The sequence below is a fragment of the Lytechinus pictus genome, chromosome 10 (genome assembly GCF_037042905.1).
Source record: "Lytechinus pictus isolate F3 Inbred chromosome 10, Lp3.0, whole genome shotgun sequence".
Classification (NCBI taxonomy): Eukaryota; Metazoa; Echinodermata; class Echinoidea; order Temnopleuroida; family Toxopneustidae; genus Lytechinus; species Lytechinus pictus.
Genome location: NC_087254.1, coordinates 18,095,009 through 18,111,700, shown reverse-complemented (window position 1 = coordinate 18,111,700; position 16,692 = coordinate 18,095,009). Strand labels below are relative to the sequence as shown.

At 36.0% G+C, this 16,692-nt stretch overlaps 1 protein-coding gene across 1 annotated transcript in view; it reads left to right on the top strand.

Moving 5' to 3' along the window:
* Positions 1–851: 851 nt before the first annotated feature.
* The window catches only part of LOC135155665 (uncharacterized), a 30,049-nt gene continuing 14,208 nt past the window's right edge, over positions 852–16,692 (top strand). The window contains exons 1-8 of the mRNA XM_064105472.1: positions 852–1,190; positions 2,056–2,118; positions 2,645–2,826; positions 5,152–5,217; positions 5,656–5,761; positions 11,595–11,710; positions 13,952–14,043; positions 14,938–15,023. Of these exons, the coding sequence (XP_063961542.1) occupies positions 1,176–1,190; positions 2,056–2,118; positions 2,645–2,826; positions 5,152–5,217; positions 5,656–5,761; positions 11,595–11,710; positions 13,952–14,043; positions 14,938–15,023 (726 nt within the window). The 5' untranslated portion in view covers positions 852–1,175. The remainder of the gene's footprint in view (positions 1,191–2,055; positions 2,119–2,644; positions 2,827–5,151; positions 5,218–5,655; positions 5,762–11,594; positions 11,711–13,951; positions 14,044–14,937; positions 15,024–16,692) is intronic.

Sequence of the window (16,692 nt, the reverse complement as noted above, 5' to 3'; positions counted from 1 at the left end):
CTATTGGCGGGAGCTGGATCAGCCCCTGAGTTTAGCCTTTAAATTGAAGGCAGTATCCTTAAAAGATATTAGGCCACCGCCATGAAACGAAAATGAGTAGTTAATGACTAGATCTGATCAAATTCATCTTCAAAATGGGAGGTCCTTTTTTTCCTCCTCTTTTTAAAATATTTTTTGTATTTTTAGTACCCTATTTAGCGTTATGTTATTATATCAACGTTTTCTAACGTTTCGGAATTGTGGAAATGAAATGAAACTTGCGATCCGTTGCTCCCCCCAAGTGTTGGGCGCTGCCCACTGATCTGTATAGGCCTACTATTCAGATATCAGTGGTGCTCAGTGCTTCCACTTTTCAAAACGGAACTTCCTGGAATTTACTCGAAAAGTACCGTACTTGCAATTTTACAAAATATCCTGCAATTTTTCGAATGTTCTCCAGTCTTTAATAAGTCATAATTCTCTTCTATAAACACACAAAAACAAATGAAATACCATTGAATATAGGGCCCAGTGCCGCGTAAGTGAGCCAAATATTTAGAGGGGGGGCGAAACATGACGTAACAGGCTAAGTTTATAAAGAGTTGCGAGCGAGCAAAATTTTTGACATTTTAATTAAAAAGATCCAATTTTGTGATAGATTTTGACATAATATTCAGAAAATAATATTATTCCCGAAAATGATAACTTCCTGGAATTTCTCACATCCTGGAATGATCCTGGAAAATAACAAAACTTCCTCGAATTTCCTGAATTCCAGGAAGAGTCAAGAGTGGAAGCACTGGTGGTGCTGCCTGCTGGAGTTTGAGTACCAGAAGCAATTAATGCTTTGCGCTTACGTCTGAATTACGACTAGTCCCAACAGGCCAAAACATTGCGAAATGTGTCATCACCACTCCCTCGGTCCCTGGATCTCTAGAATATTCTTCAGTCTAACTCTAACACGTCTGTCTAGTGTCTATCTGATGCAATATTTTGCCAGAGTGGTAATGAGCATAATCTAGTTTGGATTATAAACAGTACCCCTCCATTTATATTAATCAAACTAGCTACCTGACTGAGAAGAGATCGAAGATTCATTCCCGCTGTCTGCCTCTGCCTCTGCCTCTGCCTCTGGCGATCATACAGTATCGACGCTCGCTGCCCCGTCCGACTCGGCTTTGACTACAGCCACAAACATGATCGGTGGGGAGGTAAGTACTATATACGGACTTTTGTTTCATTTCCTGTATTGTAAAGCCAGATATTGATATTGTTGCCCACTCACACCAATGCCAGGTTTATGTTGTGAAATAATGTGCTTGTAAAAATGCACTTCCAAAGGGCGAAGCGGAGGCCTGAACTGAAGTGAAGTTATGAACTGAACATGATGAACTGAACTAACACTATAGTAGTAACACTACAGTTATAAATAAAAAAAAACTTTTTATCATAGTTTAAGACATTCATAATTTTACTAAGCTTGGCTCAGTATACTCAGTCGTTGCATATCTGGACCAGACAGCAAATGAGCAATATCAGATACTTTGTGATCAATAGTTTGTAAATTATTTGAAAATAATTTGATATTTGAAAATAATGTGAGCTGAGACAATATCACAACGCAAAAACTTTCATAAATATGTCTGCTTTTAATTTGATGCATGTGTGTTGAGAAAACCCAGACAAAAATGTTAATGTTTTTATATCCGCTTAAGTTCCGGGCATGGGACCCCCATCTAGTATTGTTTCAACTTCGAGCTCTCTCTATTACTAGATAAGAATTATCATTACTAGATCTATGCAAGATATAAATAAAAAGAAATGAAAGTTGCAGTTTCCTGACAAAATTATAATAAAGTAGATCTACAAGAAAGTCAAGAATGAAGACATATTTTGATGATTTATTTATGATAACTTTGAAGTGTGGAATTTTTATTAATTTACTATAATTTTGATGATGTTTTACTCTACAAAAGAATCTGCAATGCAATTAATTGGCTGTAATTTGTGATATATTTTGTGTGTGGATCATTTGAATAAACACATGATTTTATTTATTATTGGTCCTTGATGCAGGATATGACTGAATTTTTGACCAGCCACCCTGATATGGGAGAAATGGAACATGCTGTTCTATTGGTAAGTCTTCCTCCTTCTCCTCCTTCTTCTCTTCCTTCTCCTTCTCCTCCTCCTTCTTTGTTTCCGCACCCGTCCTCCTTGGTTTCCATGGCATTTGATCCGGCAACTATTGTTCTGATGGAAAATCTGCACATTCAGCCAAATATGAAACCTAACCTCCAAACCTAAATAAACCCTAATCCTTACCTTATTCTAAACCAGAAAACTCTATTAAAATCCTAACTCTAACCCTATGCCCTCTGAGAGATTAAGACTGGACACCTGAGCAAATGTCGTATCACCCCTCCTTATCCCTCTATTTTGTTCCTCTTTCTCTTCCTCCTCTCATTGTTTGACTTTTATAAGTTTAGAGTGTTATCTGACTTTGCAATGGTGAAGGCAGAAGTTTTTTGTCTATGTGCAAGCAACAATCCATCTATTTATTGTTTGGTTCAAATTTAAAACATTCTGCCTCTCTGATTCTGTTGTTGTTTTTAGTTGTAATGATTTTAATCATTGTGTTCAAACTCCCTCTTTTGGTCATTAGGCTATTGATGACTTACATAAACAGAAGATGATATCTAGTGATGACCGATCCAGACTCCTGTACCATCCTGTAGAGCAAACATCTCGCCATCACCAGCCGTCATCAGTAGGAAGCTTCCTTTATCCAGAGATACCTCTCTACACTTTGCTTGCAGATATCCTAAATCAGTGGATGGATTATGGGTAATTTTTTAATTATCTAATGAAAAGACTGATGTTTTTAAAAATACTTTTAAAATATACCTCTGATAAAAAGGCAAAAAAGACATGAAATTATCTGTAAGCCATGGATTACTAGATCTATTCTGAAATCAATCCACATAAAGAATAAATAATATAAAAATCATATCAAAAGACCAAACGATATACATATTTTCAACAAGTTTAAAAAAATTCGAAATATATTAATGTCATTCGAGCATCACGAAAAAAGCATACTGATAAAATTCCAATATGCTCTAGGAAATAGTGAAGAAACTTGGAAAGTAATAAATGAAGGCATGGGTAAAAGACAACTTTGATATGCATTAATTTGTTAACAAATTTTCGGCATTACTCCTATTTGTTTAAGATCAGTATGCTCGATCTGTAAATGAAAATCATAAGATCAGTATGCTCGATCAGTAATGAAAATCATATGATCATAAGTCAGAAAAAATTGGAACCAGTGGGATTCGAACCTGCCATCTACTGCTTTCCGGGCAGCGACTCAACCACCAGGCTATTCTGGTTCACGGCTAAGCTACGATGAACTGGAATTCAAATACCCTCGATCCTCTTCTTTCTGACTCATTAATATTCAAATACCGTCCGCCGTGGACAATAGATAGTAAATTAAGAGGCTTTTTATAGGAGGAAATTATAATTTGTTAACAAATTTTCGGCATTATTCCTATTTGTTTAAGATCAGTATGCTCGATCTGTAAATGAAAATCATAAGATCAGTATGCTCGATCTGTAATGAAAATCATATGATCATAAGTCAGAAAAAATTGGAACCAGTGGGATTCGAACCTGCCATCTACTGCTTTCCGGGCAGCGACTCAACCACCAGGCTATTCTGGTTCACGGCTAAGCCACGATGAACTGGAATTCAAATACCCTCGATCCTCTTCTTTCTGACTCATTAATATTCAAATACCGTCCGCCGTGGACAATAGATAGTAAATTAAGAGGCTTTTTATAGGAGGAAATTATAATTTGTTAACAAATTTTCGGCATTACTCCTATTTGTTTAAGATCGAGCATACAGTATTTGAATATTAATGAGTCAGAAAGAAGAGGATCGAGGGTATTTGAATTCCAGTTCATCGTGGCTTAGCCGTGAACCAGAATAGCCTGGTGGTTGAGTCGCTGCCCGGAAAGCAGTAGATGGCAGGTTCGAATCCCACTGGTTCCAATTTTTTCTGACTTATGATCATATGATTTTCATTACAGATCGAGCATACTGATCTTATGATTTTCATTTACAGATCGAGCATACTGATCTTAAACAAATAGGAGTAATGCCGAAAATTTGTTAACAAATTATAATTTCCTCCTATAAAAAGCCTCTTAATTTACTATTTGATATGCATTCCTCTACAATTTAGCCAAATTTTATGAAAATGACATGGATTTTGAAAAAACTGCAGCTTACAAAATACTTTTTTTTAATTTTTGAGTAGATTCACGTCTTTGAAGATTTGTTTTTTCCGAGTTTTTGCACCATTCTTGCCAAATGAGGGCGCTGCTGACTCCAAATAGATATAGTTTTACTAATCAAAAGACTTTCTCTTACTTTGGTATACTCTTTGTCATATATCTTGAAAATTTGATGAAGTTTTGATGCGGTATCCACTGAGTAAAGGTGATTTAAACTCATTTGGTGAATTCGTGAGGTCTAAGAGAGGCATAATTCTCTTAATTGCGCAAGATTGCATATCATTCAAATATGGCAACTTTGAAGACCCGTAGAAAAAAAAATAAGCACATGAACCTATGTTATTTTTGCATTTTCATAATGCATAGATACCAAAGTAACTCTCTGCAAAATTTGGTGAAAATGACATGGACTTCATTTTAACTGTGGAACGTCCTTAAATGTCCTATTCAATGGACTTGAAAAGTGAATAAAAATTATGTTGAATTGTGCAACAGAGTGATGCCCAACTTAGGTCATAGGCTCACATTTTATTTCAGAAGTTTCACAGTAAATAAACAATCAATACATTAGTGTGAGTAATTAAACACTTCCTACTCTTTTTAAGTAACATCAATTTACATTTCTCACTTATTTGAGTCTTTTCCATCATTGAAGAACAAAAATATCATTATTTTGGCTAAAAGTTCCTTTCTTTCTTTTTAAGTTAATTTAAATTGTTTCAAGGCCAGAATACTCCACCAATAGACATGTCACAATACAAATGGCATATGTTGGTTCTTGCCTAGAGTATGGATAACAAAGCCTTCTTTTTACCAGTATCGTAGTGCAACTTTTTTTAAACATTTTTTTTTTCTCTCCCATAGAGTGTGTTATGCCAAGGATCTGATTACATATGAGTGTCTGGATGAAGCAGATGGCATTGATAAAAGGTGAGGGATTTTCAAGTATTTGTCCAGTATGTTTTTTCTTCTAAATCATTTCATTTTGGTAGTCCGTTTCTGGTGATGATGGAGATGTTTGTTGTTATAGTGATTGTAATTGTGGTGATGCGGCCGATGATGATTGTAGGAGCCATGATGATGATTATTTTGTTGATGATTATGATGGTTCTTGAACATACATCATTCAGCATTTTTAATCGGTTATGGTGGTGATGGTAATAATGACTGAAGTACATAATAATGGTTATGATGTTGATAATAGTTGTAAACTTTATTTCAATCAGATTATGATGTTGCTGATAACTGACATTGCTAATTTTAATGATGACAATGGTATAATATGTAGCTGTATTGAGATGTATAATTTGCAATGTTCATTTTTGATGAAGTCATATCTTTCCTTTTTTTTTCTTCTTTTAACTAAAGGAAAATGGTTCTGGACAATGTGACGTGTCACATGATGGGAATCAGAGGATCATGGGAAGGGTTGCAAGATGACGAGAAGAAACACAAGATAAGCCAGTTGTTTAAGGTAAGGAAATGATCAAACAAGGAATGAGGGTTTCGGTGATTTCAAACCCTAGCCGCGTCAGACCAAAAGATGTTTAAAAAAAGATGAGAGTTGCTGCTACCTTGTTTAGCGATTCAAGGGATAGCGCTACGTCGATCTGGCGCTGCATGGAGTTGCTGGGCCCACGATCAATTGGGCAAAAATAAAAATTTGAAGTATTTTTATTTCAGATTTTGTTTCGAACAATAAAATTGTTTTTTCTTCATGTGCATATGGTCTACAAGCAAGTGGTCTATTTCTCATTAATAGTCCGGGTTATAATTGAGCAAGGTGCCACAAGAAAAAGGAGAAATTTTCATATAGTGCTTCTAGACCAGTTTTTTACGCTGAATATGAATATATGAGGTAACCAGGCTGTATCCTGAAAATTAACCCGTGAGGGCGCTTTTTTCAAAATGGCCGCCAAATTTTCAGAACATTTGAATTTTCGTACATAGATTTTGACATAAATATTCCATTGCCACAAAATTAGTGTCATATGAAAGACAAATAAATTTTCTACAATTTGGTACTATTTATAGGGGATAAGTAGGTCATTTGGCTGAGATTTTAAGTAGAAAACTGCATTTTTTGTCATTTTTTCCCAAAAATTGAAAATTTAGCAAATACATGATTTTACATAATTCTGAGAAAAATGAATGAATTACCTTGAAATGTTCCAGAAAACTTAATTGACATACTATTATCATGTGGATGAAATTCCAACTCTGTATCATTCTTCTTAGCAAATTTATAAGGTATCAAACTTGAATACCTAGTACTTCAATTTCAGAAATGTCGCTTTTTGTATGCATTTCCATAGACTAATACGTATAACATGTACATGTATAATATATATAATGTATAGTTTAATAAAATTTAAAGGCAATTATCTCCGCTTTTTAACCACTTGGAGAGTTAAGAGTAGGCTTTTCTCTATCAGCTACATAAAACAAAATGTTGGCACATCGAGGCCTAACACTCTCATGGGGTGGGGGTGTCGAAGCCCCCCCCCCCCACCCGCTTTGGCTATATCATGTTGTTGTATATTGCCTATTGGAAAATCGCTATTTTTTGAAGCACCCATTGAGGCAAAAGGCATTTCTGCTATACAGTACAGCCACTTTAATTACTTTGAAACCACTTGGAGAGGAAAAGAGTAAGCTTTGTCATGTTTGTTCTACCAGCTATATCAAAAGAAGTGGCACGTACATCGAAGCCAACCCCTCACGGGGGGGAGGGCGCTGGGGAAGTCACCCCTCCCCCTTTTGCTTATTGCCAATGTATTTGGAAATTCACCATTTTGGACCCAACATTGAGGCAAAAAAGCGTTTGTGCTTTATAGTATTTTATCAATTTGAGAGAGTAGAGTTTGTTCTACCAGCTACATAAATAAGCGCTAGCACATCGAACCCTAGCCCTCTCAGGGGCTGTCTAAGTCACCCCCTCCTCTATATCATGTATGTTGCCTATTTATTGGAAATTTCATCATTTTGGATCACCCATTGAGGCATAAGGGCGTTTCTATATCATACAGCCAATTGTATTTTCTTGCAATTACTTTGAGAGAAAAGCGTAGGCTTTGCTCTATCAGCTACAAATTATTAAGAAGCGCTGGCACATCGAAAAATATCCCTCTCAGGCGCTGTCTAAGTCAACCCCTCCCCCTCTATATCATGTATATTGCCTATTTATTGGAAATTACACCATTTTGAATCACCCATTGAGGCAAAAGTGCGTTTCTACTATATAGCCAATTTCATTTTCTTGCAATGACTTGTAGAGGAAAGAGTAGGCTTTGCTCTATCAGCTGCATATAAACAGGTGCTGGCAAAGAAAAGCCTACTCCTTCCGGGATGCTGTTGAAATCACCCCATCCCTTTTGCATTATAGCATATTTATTGAAAAATTCACCATTTTGGAGCCCCCATTTAGGCAAAAAGGCGTTTCTGATATAGTTCTGCCACTTTTACTGCCTTGAAACCACTTAGGGAGGAAAGAATAGGATTTGCTTTATCAGCCACATATAAAGAAGTGCTGGCAAATAAAAGCCTACTCCCTCCGGGAGGCTGTTGAAATCACCCCACCCCTTTTGCATTATTGCCTATTTATTGGAAAATTCACCATTTTGGAGCCCCCATTTAGGCAAAAAGGCATTTCTGATATAGTTCTGCCACTATTACTGCCTTGAAACCACTTAGGGAGTAAAGAATAGGTTTTGCTTTATCAGCTACATAAAAAGATGTGCTGGCAAATAAAAGCCTACTCCCTTTAGGGGACTGTCGAAATTACCCCCCCCCCCTTGAAATTCACCATTTTGGAGCCTCCATTGAGGAAAAAAGGCGTTTATGATATATAGTTCTGCCACTTTTAAATCCTTGAAACCACTTAGGGAGGAAAGAATAAGTTTTGCTTTATCAGCCACATATAAAAAAGTGCAGGCAAACAGCAGGAGGCTGTCGAAATCACCCATCCCTTTTGCATTATTGCCTATTTATTGAAAAAATCACCACTTTGGAGCCCCCATTGGGGCATAAAGTCATTTCTGATTATGTTTCTGCCTTGTTTCACCCTTGAAAACTCTTGGAGAGAAAAAATAGGCTTTGCTTTAACAGCTACATATAAAGACATGCTCGCAAATAAAAGCCTATCCCCATCAGAGGGCTGTTGAAATCACCCCACCCTTTTTCATTATTGCTTATTTATTGGAAAATTCACCATTTTGGAGCCCCCATTGAGGCAAAAAGGCGGTTCTGATATATAGTTCTACCACTATTACCGCCTTGAAACTACTTGGAGAGGAAAGAGTAGGCTTTCCTCTAACAGCTACATATAAAGAAGTGGCTCTACTATATACCAGAAACACTTTTTTGCCTCAATGGGGCTCCAAAATGGCGAGTTTTCCAATGAATTGGAAAAAATCGTAAAAAAGGTGGGGTAACATCTATATAGTCCCCTGAAGTGGCTCAGGCTTCGATATGGCAGCAATTCGTTATATATAGCTGAAAGATGGGAACCTACTCTTTCCTCTCCAAGTGGTTTCAAGAAAATGAAATTGGGTGTTTTATACAGCAGAAGTGCATATCGCCTCAATGGGGGCTCAAAAATTGTGAATTTTCAAATAATTAGGCAATAATGCAAGAGGGGTGGGGTGATTTGACAGCCGCCAAGATAGGTAAGCTTCAATGTGCCAGCACTTCTTTGTAGAGCAAAGCATATTCTTTCCTCCTTAATTGGTTTCAAGGAAATAAAAGTGGCAGAACTTTATATCAGATATGTCTTTTTACCTCAATGGGGGCTCAAAAAAGGTGAATTTCCAATAAATAGGTAATAACGCAAAGGGGTGAGGGGGTGATTTCGACAGCCCGCAGAAGGGGGTAGGCTTTTATTTGCCAGCACAAAATTATGTAGCTGATAGAGCAAAGCCTATTCTTTCCTCTCTAAGTGGTTTCAAGGCAATAAAAGTGGCAGAACTATATATCAGAGACGCCTTTTTGCTTCAATGGGGGCTCCAAAATGGTGACTTTTCAACAAATAGCCCAAAACCGAAAATTAGTGGGGTAACTTCTACAGCCGCTTGAAGGAGATACGCTTTGATTTGCCAACACTTCTTTATATGTAGCTGATAGAGCAAAGCCTAATCTTTCCTCTCCAAGTCATTGCAAGAAAATAAAATTGGCTGTACTATATAGTAGGAACACGCTTTTGCCTGAATGGGTGATCCAAAATGGTGAAATATCCAATAAATCGGCAATATACATGATATAGAGGGGGAGGGGGGTGACTTAGACAGCCCATGAGAGGGCTAGGGTTCAATGTGCCAGTGCTTATTTATATGTAGTTGGTAGAACAAACTCTACTCTTTCCTCTCTAAGTGGTTTCAAATCAATAAAATGGGGTGTACAACAAAGCACAAACGATTTTTGGCCTCAATGTTGGGTCCAAAATTGTGAATTTTCAAATAAATTGGCAATATTAAGCAACCCCCCCCCCCGAGAGGGGTAGGCTTCGATGTGCCACTTTGTATGTAGCTGGTAGAACAAAGCCTATATACTCTTTCCTCTCCAAGTGGTTTCAAAGCAATCAAAGTGACTGTACTGTATAGCAGAAATGCCTGTTTTTGCTTCAATGGGTGCTAAAAAAAACAGAGATTTTTCCAACAAATAGGCAATATACAACGACATGATATAGCCAAGGGCAAGGGGGGGGGGGGTGACTTCGACACCCCCACCCCATGAGAGGGTCAGGCCTTGACGTGCCAACATTTTGTTTTATGTAGCTGATAGAGAAAAGCCTACTCTTAACTCTCCAAGTGGTTAAAAAGCGGAGATAATTGCATTTAAATTTTATTAAACTATACATTATACATATTATACATGTACAGTACATGTTATACGTATTAGTCTATGGAAATGCATACAAAAAGCGACATTTCTGAAATTGAAGTATTCAAGTTTGATACCTTATAAATTTGCTAAGAAGAATGATACAGAGTTGGAATTTCATCCACATGATAATAGTATGTCAATTAAGTTTTCTGGAACATTTCAAGGTAATTCATTCATTTTTCTCAGAATTATGTAAAATCATGTATTTGCTAAATTTTCAATTTTTGGGAAAAAATGACAAAAAATGCAGTTTTCTACTTAAAATCTCAGCCAAATGACCTACTTATCCCCTATAAATAGTACCAAATTGTCGAAAATTTATTTGTCTTTCATATGACACTAATTTTGTGGCAATGGAATATTTATGTCAAAATCTATGTACGAAAATTCAAATGTTCTGAAAATTTGGCGGCCATTTTGAAAAAAGCGCCCTCGCTGGTTAATTTTCAGGATACAGCCTGGTTACCTCATATATTCATATTCAGCGTAAAAAAACTGGTCTAGAAGCACTATATGAAAATTTCTCCTTTTTCTTGTGGCACCTTGCTCAATTATAACCCGGACTTCATGGGCTCATGGGCTAATATATTCTACTGTCATTTTTTTCTCATCGTTTGGTCTACGCTACACTTGGTCTAAGTAAGACTCTCACAGTCTACTTCTCATTCAGTTTGATGCCCAGTTTGTTTATTTACACTTTGTCTACTTGTAGATTTTTCTACTCTGTCAAATGAAAATTTGGTTCATATTCATTTCATCTGACCATATAGATTAAGTGGTATTAGATCAAGTGGATAATAAATGTAATAGTTAATGCTTAACTTGAAAGGAGAGAAAAAGGTAAATGGGCTAAGTAGTAATTAGACAAACTGGTTTTAGATGAAGTAGTATTATACCATGTGGGATGAGACCAAGCAGAAGATCGAACAGGGCCCCATCTTACAAAGATTTGCGATTGATCCAATCAATCTCAACTATGAACGGCCAGCAGTGTCAACATATAAAATTCATGTTTCTTCAAAAGATTTCTAGATATGAATGTATATCCATAAATTCATGGATTTCTTGACAATTTGGTGTGTTCTCCTTTGCTTACAAAGGACATTTTGCAAATTTCCTGTAGAAAAAATTATGACACTGATGGATTTCCATAGAGTTACGATTGATCGGATCAATCGTAACTCGTAAGACGAGGCCCTGGTTTAGATCAATCAGCAATTTACTGTAGAATAACATCATGTGGTTCATCCAGATTAAGACTTTTGGGATAATTAGAGTGGAACTCCCTTCTGGTGACTTGAACTGCCTCCGAGATGATCACCCTAGTCAATAGAGCTGTGTGAAACTCTTTTCAAAAGGACCCATCCCCTGATAGAATCTCCAATTTAAGTGAATTTTTGCATGTTTTTTTTTCTCTGTGTGTGTAGGACATTGGTAAGAGAGGACTTCTGGACTTGATTGGTGTGAGAAGAACAGTCGGAACAGAAGATACATTCCCACCGACAAGAGATGTCTTAGAAAGAAGTTTCAGGGAACAAAATAAGTAAGTATCTACTCCCTTTCTATGTATTGATTTACGTACAGTAAAGGTCAATTCTTTAAATTACTTCCTGTGTCACATTAGATTAATAGTTTAATCTATTCAATGAACATTACATGATACTTTAAGGGGTGGGGGGTCATCCACAACATAATTTTGAGTTTGCAATCACAGAATATCTGTTAACTTTGTCACCAACCCTCAATGTAACATTGATAGGGGGCAATAAAAAAAAAATCATTTGACAGTGTCTGTTGTCACTGCAACTCTTTTATTTCTCATCCAACATAATAATTTGTTTTTTTATAATGATCTCCTGAGCAATATAGTTCTGAAGTTTGACATCATCAGTTTTCTCTTTGAGCATGTCAGCATTTTCATCACTACATTTCAGAAGAACATGGTGGAAAACCTCCATATACTGAATTTGAATTCATAATGGCACCAGGTGTGATCAAGTGAATTTTTTCAACATTGGTTAAAATGTTCATTATGTTAATTTTTTAAAGGTGTATAACTTTAGTCTACTCCTAATCCTACCCCATTCCTCCTTTTGACATTACTTCATCCTCTGTATACATTTTTCTCTGTGTCCCCTTTCTTATTTCATACATTGATATACATCGTTGTTTTTTTACTGCTTGTTTGTTTACTGAAATTTTACTCTGTACAAATTCATGTAATTCAGCCTTCAGGCTGCTAATTGAATTTTTATCAAAGTAAAATACCATTTATCTATCTATCTGTCTGTCTATCTCTCTGTCTGTCTGTCTATATATCTATCTCTCTGTCTGTCTATCTATCTATCTATCTAGCTATCTAGCTATCTATCTAGCTATCTATCTATCTAGCTATCTCTATCTGTCTAGCTATCTATCTATCTCTCTGTCTATCTATCTCTCTGTCTATCTATATATCTCTCTGTCTGTCTATCTATCTATCTATCTAGCTAGCTATATCTCTGTCTGTCTATCTAGCTAGTTATCTAGCTATAGATAGCTAGCTACCTATCTATCTAGCTAACTATCTATCTATCTATTTATCTAGCTAGCTAGTTATCTAGTTACCTAGCTAGTTATCTCTATCTAGCTATCTAGTTATCTAGCTAGTTATCTAGATCTAGCTAGTTATCTAGTTATCTAGCTAGTTATCTAGTTATCTAGATAGCTAGCTAGCTAGATAGATAGTTATCTAGCTAGATAGCTAGTTATCTAGCTAGTTATCTAGATAGTTAACTAGATAACTAGCTAGTTATCTAGTTATCTAGCTAGTTATCTAGTTGTCTAGCTAGTTATCTAGATAGCTAGCTAGCTAGATAGATAGCTAGTTATTTAGATAGATAGCTCGTTATCTAGCTAGCTATATCTCTGTCTATCTAGCTAGTTATCTAGCTATATCTATCTATCTAGCTAGCTAACTATCTAGCTAGTTATCTATCTAGCTAGCTAGTTATCTAGCTATCTATTTATCTAGCTAGCTAGTTATCTAGCTAGTTATCTCTATCTAGCTATCTAGTTATCTAGCTATCTAGCTAGTTATCTAGTTAGCTAGTTATCTAGCTAGTTATCTAGCTAGTTATCTAGCTAGTTATCTAGTTATCTAGCTAGTTATCTAGCTAGTTGTCTAGCTAGTTATCTAGTTAGTTATTTGTCTGTCTATCTCTCTGTCTGTCTGTCTATATATCTATCTCTCTGTCTGTCTATCTAGCTAGCTAGTTATCTATCTAGCTATCTAGCTAGCTAGCTATCTATCTATCTATCTAGATAGCTAGCTATCTATCTAGCTATCTATTTATCTAGCTATAGCTAGCTAGCTATTTATCTAGCTATAGCCAGCTAGCTAGTTAGTTATCTAGTTATCTAGGTATCTAGCTAGCAATCTATCTAGCTATCTATTTATCTAGCTAGCTATTTATCTAAATATCTAGCTAGCTAGTTATCTAGCTATCTATCTAGCTAGTCATCTAGTTATCTATCTAGCTAGCTAGTTATCTAGCTATCTAACTATCTATCTAGCTATCTATCTAGCTAGCTAGCTAGTTATCTAGCTATCTATCTAGCTAGCTATCTAGCTATACCTAAAAGGCCCTATTGAAATCATTATAAATTGACATAGTTCATTTGAACCAGGCCAGTTTACATGAATTTATATTGGCCAAAATGACACGAATTTTGAATTGTAAATCAGGATATTACAAACATTTACAAAACAAAGATCTTGTCTTTTTTTTACTTTTGTCATCAGGGGGAGTAGTAAGTTAACAGTTGGAGCGAGGGCGCTAGACAAACATTGCCATCGAGATCAGTCAAATAACTGGTGGGGACGCCCAAAAGGAAGTAAGTGAATATGTTAATTGTCATATTGAAAATGTTTCCGTCCCCAAATAGGTGGGGGCTGGATGCATAAAATGTGAAATGATTGTAACAAACTTACCCCCAAGACTTTGTATGTGTGAATAAATAGATGTGCCTAATGATTCCGGAATAAAGTGAATTATTGCTTGGAAATTAGCAAAGTAAGCAAGGCATTTTTTTAGGTTGAACAAGAATGCCCACTCATGCTAATGTGTGCTAGTATATTTTAGCATACCCATATTTCAGTCTAGATTCTACTGTTTCCATGATTTAGTTTAAGATTACCTGAGCTAAATGTTGTGAAATAAATTAGTGATTCAGAAGCCCTTTTATTTTGAAGTCATCATTCACTTTGGAATATTTTAGTTGGCTGTAATTCCTGTAGGTTCATTTCTGTTGATGCAAAATCCACATCTATTGATGCTGGAATAGAACATTTTATTAAAATCTCCTTTAATTATTCTTGATACTCATTGTAAATTGTTCAAAATGTTTTTTTTATAACTCGTAGGTTTGCCCTATAATTTACAACATTGTACATGTACCATCTTATTATTTCTATATCTTTGCAGTACAGTGCAATGTTATACATAGCAATGTTTTCCTAGCTTTTTGTCAGGAGCCAGAAGGTGTGTTGGCTTAGTTGGTAGAGCATCCGTCTCACAACCGGGAGGTCGGGAGTTCAAACCCCGGCCGCGTCAGACCAAAAGACGTTAAAAAATAGGAGTTGCTGCTACCCTGTTTGGCGTTCAACAATTAAAGGGGTAGAGCCTCGTCAATCTTGAACTGGACAGCAGCTGCCGGGCCCACAATCAATTGCTGGTGTCTATTTCAAACAATAAAATATGGATTTTCATTTTTCTTCTCTTCTCGAAGGTGAGGAATCAAAGAATGAAAATGCTGAGCGTGTTTTGAGGAAGATTCTCAATGAGGTTGGATGGCTTAATATTCATCAGTTGCCAGTAAGTATAGAATTGGATTATTAGTTTAATGATCCATAGATCCCAAGAAAAGTTTCATAGAATTCAAAGAGAAAAATGAAGCAACTGTTACACTGAAAATTTCAATAAAATCTGGAATTGAATAAGAAAGTTATGCCTTTTTGATGTTTTACATAAAAGATTTAGATGCACATTTTGGTCAGTACGTAAATGAGGGAGCTGATGACATCAGCCACTTGCTATTTTCCCCATTATAATGTAAAACATGGTTCATGCAACCAAAAATCATTCATTGTAGATTTTACTTATTTTCAAGTATGCAAAAATTAAAATGTACTGTAATTCATGAGACAAAAAGAAACAGGGAGTATGAGAATGAGATGTCATCAAGTCTCTCTTTCGTATATCATTCGTGATGTGCACATCTATTTCTATTTGTGAAAATAAGACTAAAACGTCAAACTTTTTTTTTCACATAATATATTTTAAAGGAATGTATGTTTGATTTTTCTCTATTTATTCAAGCAATATTGATTGGTTGGACTTTACTTTTAAAGATGGATGCTTGAAATTTGTTAACGAATCAAGTAGTATATTGAAGAGTTTCATGAGGACTATATTCCTACCAACTACTCAAGCTATATGTATTCACATTTATTTGATTGATTAGTAGTTTTCAATCAGAAATATCCATCGAGCTCAGCTCCAACAGTAATAATGATAATGTCATATTTACCCAGGGTAGCCACTTCAGTTCTGAAAGCTGTTCTCCCAACACGCTGTGCTTATCATGATAATTTTATCGTTACCCCGAATTTTGCATGGCTGCCTTGATCGGGCAGTTGAGCATTTGATAAATTTCTTCCTACACGGTACCTATTCACCTCGCGTGGGTTGAGTGCAGCACAATGTGAGAAAATTCATATACCGGTACCTTGAAAGCAGGCATTTTTTAATGATGAAAGGCTTATAAGTCAGATAGACTTGAAGAATTTTACTTCTTATATAAAGCCTTTCATAATTGCATGAGCCACCCAGAATGCACTTGCTCTATAGATGCTGAATAGCAGTATTTAAACATCAAGGATTCTTAGAACAAAAAACTAGCAGTTCGGGGGATTTTCTAGATTTACAGCCGAATTCTAATAAGTTTCATAATTCTAATTAACATAATTGATTCACGTTTATTAATATTTATATTTATTCATAATTGATTCACATTTATCCACATTGTGCTGCACTCGACCCAGGTGAGGTGAATGGGTACCCGGTAGGATTTATTCCTTGAATGCTTTAGCACCTATTAATATGGCGGCTCAGCTTCAGCCGGGGTAATAATATACCAAGTATCAAAGCGCAGTTGAGTATATGCACATAGTAACTGCGCTATATAAATGGACATATTATTATTATTACATGAAATGAAATAAACATCTTCGGTGAAATTTAGTTGTGCAACCGCGCGTATCAATTTATAACATCATGCCATTATTGTGATTACTAAATCTTTCCCTGAAAATACCCTGGAAGAGCTAGGGTTAAAACGTGTGTATGGGGTTGACAGGGTGTGTTTGTGTGTGTGTGCGTATATGTGTGCCATTCCTACCCCTTCTTACCCATGCCATATTTACCTCTGCCCTTTTTACTAGCTTTAATCTGCTAATCAAGTATAATTATTACATATGTACAA